The sequence below is a fragment of the Phyllostomus discolor genome, chromosome 1, assembly GCF_004126475.2.
Source record: "Phyllostomus discolor isolate MPI-MPIP mPhyDis1 chromosome 1, mPhyDis1.pri.v3, whole genome shotgun sequence".
Classification (NCBI taxonomy): domain Eukaryota; kingdom Metazoa; phylum Chordata; class Mammalia; order Chiroptera; family Phyllostomidae; genus Phyllostomus; species Phyllostomus discolor.
The window spans coordinates 113,603,919-113,610,294 of record NC_040903.2 but is presented as its reverse complement, the minus strand read 5'-3'; the positions used below and the strand labels follow the sequence as shown (position 1 = coordinate 113,610,294).

The following is a 6,376-nucleotide window of genomic DNA, read 5'->3' as shown; positions in this document are numbered from 1 at the left end:
CAAAGTCAGGGACAGGGTCTCGGTGATAGCAGGCAATTTGTGTGTGAGTACTAGTGTAAGTGAGGTGGCACTGTGGGCTGGTGTTCCAAAGGGAGGCAGATGGTGAGTGCCAATGAGGCAGGGAGAAGGCCAGGATGTGCTGGGGGAGGGTGGCTGAGAGGGAGTGGAGAGGAGGTATTTGGAGGTGAGGAGGCCTGGCAACTGGGAGGCCAAAGGATTGGGGGAGGTCCCTGGGGAGACGTAAGCCACAAGGATAATGGCAGGAATTCAGGAGATGGGGGATGAAACGATGAGCCAGGGCCACCAGGTGTCTGAGCCAGGAGAGATGGCAGCTCTGAGGAGATGAGGAGGGGCACTCTGGATGCCGGAAACCTTGGAGGAGTGGTGCTTTTGACAAGGAGGAGACACTGTCTGGTGGGTACTGAGCAGGCAAGGGGCAATGGGAGACAGACACAAGCTTTGGAAAGGACATATAGCTGTCTTTGGGGTGAGCTGGGTGTCTGTGAATGCTGGAGGGAGGAGAGCATTTGGAGCAGAAGCAGAGGTGTGGAGTGGGTCAGTTTTTCTGAGAGAACTGTGCACAGGAGGACAGACAGGAGCAGTGCAGACAGAGGGAAGTGTTGGGGAGGCTCCCTGGGTCTGAAATATCAGAAAACTGCCCCCAGACCAAGATGGTGGAGGTCCCAGCCCCACATCTGGCCTTTATTGGCAAGAGGGGACCATCAGGGCTCTGGCTCAGTGGGCTCACAGCTTCCTCCAGGAAAATCTGACGAGAATGGGGGTGTGGAGGCGGCACTGCCTGTGGCCCCAGGCCAGTGGAGGCTGGGCCAATCCCCACCTTGCCAAGCCTCGCCTCTCCAGAAATCAGAGGCTTGGCTCCTCTGTGGGTGATGTGAGGGGCGTGGGCAGGTCTGCTGCTGTTGGGATGGACCCCTACCTGCTGTTCTTAGCATGCATGCCTGGTCTGCTCCTTACTGTGCCTGCTGGTGGGAATGAGGGCACAGCATATTTTGGTTTCCATTAGACGAGAGGCTATCATGTCTCTGCTACTGATTTGAGGAGAGACTTTAGGCAAGTCTTTCTCTTTTTTGGCTCTCAGCTTTCTTATCTATGTACTGGAGCTGTGACAGACATCTCTATAGCCAGCTGTCATCTATTCCCAATATTCCCTAGAGGGAAACCCCTCTCTCCTGGTTTCCATCAAATCCCATCTGAGCTATGAACTGGTGGGTGCAAGCAGGCCCCCAGGCCCCCCAAACTCCTGGGCTTTTAGGGATGAAGACTCCAGCATTTCTTCGGCCCTGGGGCTCACATATCAACCATATGGCAGCTGGGTATCTTCCCTACCACTCAGTGTTTCTTCTCACACCCCACCATCCTAGGTTGCTCCTGACCACAGGCACAGGAAGTGGTTTCTTAAGGCCTCAGCACCACTCCCCCCATCTCCCTTTATTTGATTCTCATTTTCTGCCTGAAATATCAGCAACAGGCAAGTATTCCTTGAGCTAGACATGGATTTCTACAGACACTGGCCTTGGGATTAGAGTCTAGGAAGCTATCAGACAGTTATACCTTAGTGTGAAATATTATTAGTGTTATTAATGAATTATTGAATTATTAGTGTGAAATAATTGGCTTGATCCTTTCCCAAGGAAAAATGGATTTGGTACAAGGGAGGTCATAGGTGGGAAATTGGGGAGATAGGTGAGAGGGATAGGGGGTAAAAGGCCACTTTAGGGGGCTGTGAGGGCTGTAGGAATGCTTGACCCATGACTGACCCATTCTTTCTATACCTTTCCCCAGTCTTAGGATTCCCACCAGGATTAAAGAGCTGGCCCTGTCACTCCTCCTTTCCCTCTTCCTTCAATGACCCAGGGTCCTGGGGACTCTTTAGGCTCTGTAGCCAGTTTGGGGGGGGCAGTGGGGACAAGTTCTCAGGGTTCCACAACTGATCTGCCAGCATTGAATCCCTACATCACAGCTCAGGCACCATGGCAACAGACAGAAATAAACACTGGGCTTCACAGCCTAAGTTCTGTAGTGATGTCATCTCCAGCTCCTGCCTGCTAGGCCCTGTGGTAGCTGTACCCTAGATGGTTTCAGCTGCTCAGGATGGAGTAGTATCTTCCTTCTCAGTCCCAAAACTACCTCTGAAGTGGGGGAGATTGTGGACACAAGGGCTTAGGCAGGGGCACCTGGAACAGAGCCCACACAAGTCCAGTTCCTTGTCTGCTGCTTAGATGTCTCAGTAGCTGCTCTTGCCCCTTCCTTGGCCCTAGCCATGAAACTGCCCAAGGGATCCAAGAACTCTGTGTTCAGTGGGCAGCACCCAAAGAAGAAGGCGAAGGTGCCCTTATGGCAGGAGGTAAAGCAGACCCCTATGATCATGACAATGATCGAAGGTAAGATCAGACCCCTCTGCCCTGAGCTTGGTCTCCTTCCTCTTCAGGGCTGTTGAAGGTGTTCCAGCCTTCCAGCTCTGCCTCCTACAATTTCCCCTTGAGGCCCACAGAAGATCTGTGCCTCCAAGCTGAATCTTGCCAGCAGTGGCTAGCAGCTGGGAATTTTCAGGGGGAGGTAGGTAGGAGAGAAGGGCAGCATGAGGCATGAAATGAACACAGCTTTGGGAAAAGACTAGAGACTTACTGGAGCCTTCACCCCAGCTCTAGCTTTCCTCACTTCCTTTGAATCTTATTCTCAAATGAAAGCAGCAATACTAATTTTTAGCTCTGACCGGTAGGGCTTAGTTGGTTGGGTGTCATCCTGCAGAATAAGAAGTTGCCAGTTTGATTGCCGATCAGGGCACATGGGAGTCAACCGATCAGTGTTTCTCTTTGCACCGCTGTTTCTCTCCCTGTTTCTTCCTCCCTTTCCCACTAAAAATAAATAAATAAGATCTAAAAAAATACTAATTTTTACTACATTGTTAATGACTGATTATTGCTCTATGTTGGTTTAGTATGGGATTAAATATTGGGGCTCTATTGGCTGATTGAGAATTTTCACATTACTAGCTTGTGTGACTTTGGGAAAATTGATATATCTAAGCCTTAATTTTCTCATATGTCAAATGGGAAAAATGGTAGTCTCTATCTTATAGAGTTGTTGGGAGGCTTAACTGAAATAATCCATATAAAATGCTTAGTGTAGTACTTGGCACAGAATAAGTTGTCAGTTAATTGTAACTTCTTCCCTTCTTATTATTCATTGCCTGCCCAAGAGAAACTACATTTTATCTGGGAGCACCTCCTGTCACTCAAGGAAGCAGCTTGATGGATTTGTGGCAATGTGACATCAAGGGAGCAAAGACCTAAATGTTGCACTGTATTGGGGGCTTTCTGCTTCTGATCTGGTGGTCTGTCCTCACAGGTCCAGGGCCTGCCAAATACCTGCGGCCATCCTGCATAGGCCACCTGGGCCATGACAGCTCCATGTTCCGCGAGCCAGCCTGTAGTCTGCACATGCGGCACACAGAGAAGCGTGAGTGCCCCCACACCTGTCACCCCCTTGGGTAGAGGGTTATTAGTATTGTATGTTCAGGGGTGGCAGTGAGTGGAAAGGGACCATCATCTGTAGCCATAGGCCCCTGGGAACCCAGGGCTCCCCTGAGCTGGACAACAAGGTGATCTGCTGGGTCCAGAAGGAAGTCGGCAGAGATGCCCAGTGACCCACCCCACCACAGAGGTGACTATGTGGTTGTCTCCCGATTTGACCACCTGAGGGGACTTGAAAGGAATGTTGTCACTGTCCAGCTGGCAGATCGGGGTCTTCTTCTGTCTGGTCATTGGCTGGGGCCCCTCAGTCTGGCTACTATGGGTGCACTTGCCACAGCAGCTGAGTAGGAATAGCTGGGGAATTGGGAAAGAGTGTAAAGGTGGCGGCCTCTAAGCGTTCCTAGGTGGCTTAGAACCTCCTGAAAGGGTGGGAGCAGAGAGCCACAGAAGAGCTGAGGCTGCTGGCCAAGGCCAGCGAAAAAAAGGGCTGGGCAGGCGTATGTACATGAGGTCTGAGATCTAGGGTGCTTCCTAGGTCCCTCCTTCGGGTGACACACTCACCTCAGCAGGGGAAACCCTGACTGAGGCTGGGACCTTTTCTAACCCTAACAGTAGCCATTTGTGGCTATTACGACCCTTGACACCGGTCTCTGACCTGTGAACCAAGCTGCTGTTCATCTGTTAGTTCATCTGTCCTTTTGAGCAAGCTCTTGAGAATGTTGAAAGTCCCATTTTACAGATGAGGAAATCAAAGTTCCCAAAACACCCAAGATCCCAAGTTATCAAAAGGGAACCATTAGCTCTTCTCTTGGGGAGGAGGGTCTCATGTGGGCACAGTCCAGGCTCACTCTGGGGCAGCCTCTGTTGCTGACTGAGCTCTTTGGCTGCCCTGCAGGAATCACAGACACGTGTAGCCCTGGACCTTGTTATTTCTTGGATCCTAAAATAACTCGGTTTGGAATGTCCAGCTGCCCACAGATACCCATGGAAGAGCGCATCTCTAACCTGTGTAAGATGGGAGAGGGGACGGGGCTCGGGAAGCGGAAGGATGGAGGTCTATACCCTTAGGACCTGAGCAGGGACAAAGGGCCATAACTCCCCTTTCTAGGTGTGTCTGTGGATGCTGGCATCTCCCTGCAATGTCACATCAAGACACCAGCGTCACCATGTCTGTGTCATAGCACTTACTGTCTTGAAGCCAACATTACACATATATGTCACAGGGCGATTGTTATGATAGAAATGGGGCTCATGGTGGGGCAGCAATTTTGCTGTACCAGTGAGTTCATGGGCTGTTGTGATTTTAGGGTGTTCCCTTGGTGCCATCACAGGGATAATGTCGGAATGCTGATAGCCCAAGGGTGATGTTCTGCTGACACTTGTGGTTTTTATATTATGACAATAGTGTCACATTTTGATGTCAGGATGGCCTAAGTCCCTCCCCTGCCCATAGCCCTGTGCAGGCTTGGTTGTGTCCCTGCCCAAAGCTAAGGAGGCTCTAGTGAAGACACATCAGGTTGATCAAGGCCTCAGCTCCCCACCTTCACCCACTTTCAGGCCTGAGCTCCACCCCAGCCTCCTGCCACTACTGCCTGGAGAAGACCCACCCTCCTGGGGAACGCAGGGCTCCGAAGTACACTTTCAGCTACCGGTGCCCATACAGAGTGATGGACCCCAATCCGGCCCCCAACAGCTACCATCTTCCATGCTTGCTAGGGCCCAACAACCCCATCAGCCGAGCTGCTCCTTGCTATAGTTTGGCCTCCACAGACCAGAACTGGTTCTACAAGAAGAATGTGGCAGGAGGTCCTGGGCCAGCCATGTATACCCGACCTGAGCCATCTGTCTACCAGAACCGCAGCCCCATCTACAGCATGGCCAAGCGCTTCACCTACCCAATGGACCACACACCTCACCCTGGCCCAGGTTCCCATGATGTCCAGCAGGTCACAATACACAAGCCCTGTACACCTGCTTTCACCATGGGTATCAAACACTCACCCCATCTGTGCTCGTTGGTCATTGACATTCATGACTGAGTCCCCTCAGGCTGTGCTGTACTCACCCAGTTCTCCCCACAGATGATATTTTCTATACCAAATTGATCAACTGACCATGGTTTTGAGTAGCAGAACTGGTACCTACTGTATTTAGCACACAGAAGGTATTAAATATTTTTATTGATTTATTCCTTTGCAAATGTTCATGACTGCTTCTTTGGGCCCTGCTCTGAATGAGGGGTGGGGATACTGGGATGCATCGCAGGAGCCCCTATCTGGGGTATGGTGTCTGTCTTGTGTTCCACACTCTTTAACAAGACTGGGCTGGGCATGCGTGATAGGGAGTGAGTGAGTAAGCTTAGAGATCCATCTGTCTTACAGCCGATTAGAAAGATGTCATTTTGCTGACAATGCTATTTATTATGAAGGCTGCAAAAATTATTGATGCTTGGTCTGAAAGTGTTGGAGTGGGGGCTGGCTGGTGGCAGCAGCTGATGCTCTTCTGTGTTGCTGGGTCAGAGGAGCTACAAGGCACCACCATCAAATAAGGGTTTTCTGATTTAATGCTCAACCCCCTCCCCCCAAAGGACTGTCAGTGGAAAAATGAGGAAACTGAGGTGCAGAACTAGGAAAATAACTTTGGCCTTATGACATTTTAATGCCTGTCACTAAATAAAGGTCTTCATTCAGTATGTGAACCAGGTTGGGGCTCAGTGTGAGCAGTGTTGTGACTCAGCCTGTGAGCAGGGTTGGGGATCTACGTGTGAGCCGGGTCAAGGCTCAGCATGTGAGCAGGGTCAGGGTTCAGAGTGTGAGCAGGGTTGGGGCTCACTGAGAGCAGGGCCAGGGCTCAGTGGGTGAGACTGAAGGTATGGCAGGGTG

The 6,376-nt window shown here is 51.0% G+C and overlaps 1 protein-coding gene across 1 annotated transcript; it reads left to right on the top strand.

Annotated features, from left to right (window-relative positions):
- The first annotated feature begins 1,846 nt into the window (after positions 1 to 1,846).
- ODF3L1 (outer dense fiber of sperm tails 3 like 1) lies at positions 1,847 to 5,643 on the top strand. The gene is made up of 4 exons (XM_028505381.2): positions 1,847 to 2,402; positions 3,370 to 3,480; positions 4,390 to 4,503; positions 5,052 to 5,643. The coding sequence occupies exons 1-4, from the start codon at positions 2,282 to 2,284 to the stop codon at positions 5,531 to 5,533; spliced, it is 828 nt and encodes a 275-aa protein (XP_028361182.1). The 5' UTR covers positions 1,847 to 2,281; the 3' UTR covers positions 5,534 to 5,643.
- Positions 5,644 to 6,376: the final 733 nt, after the last annotated feature.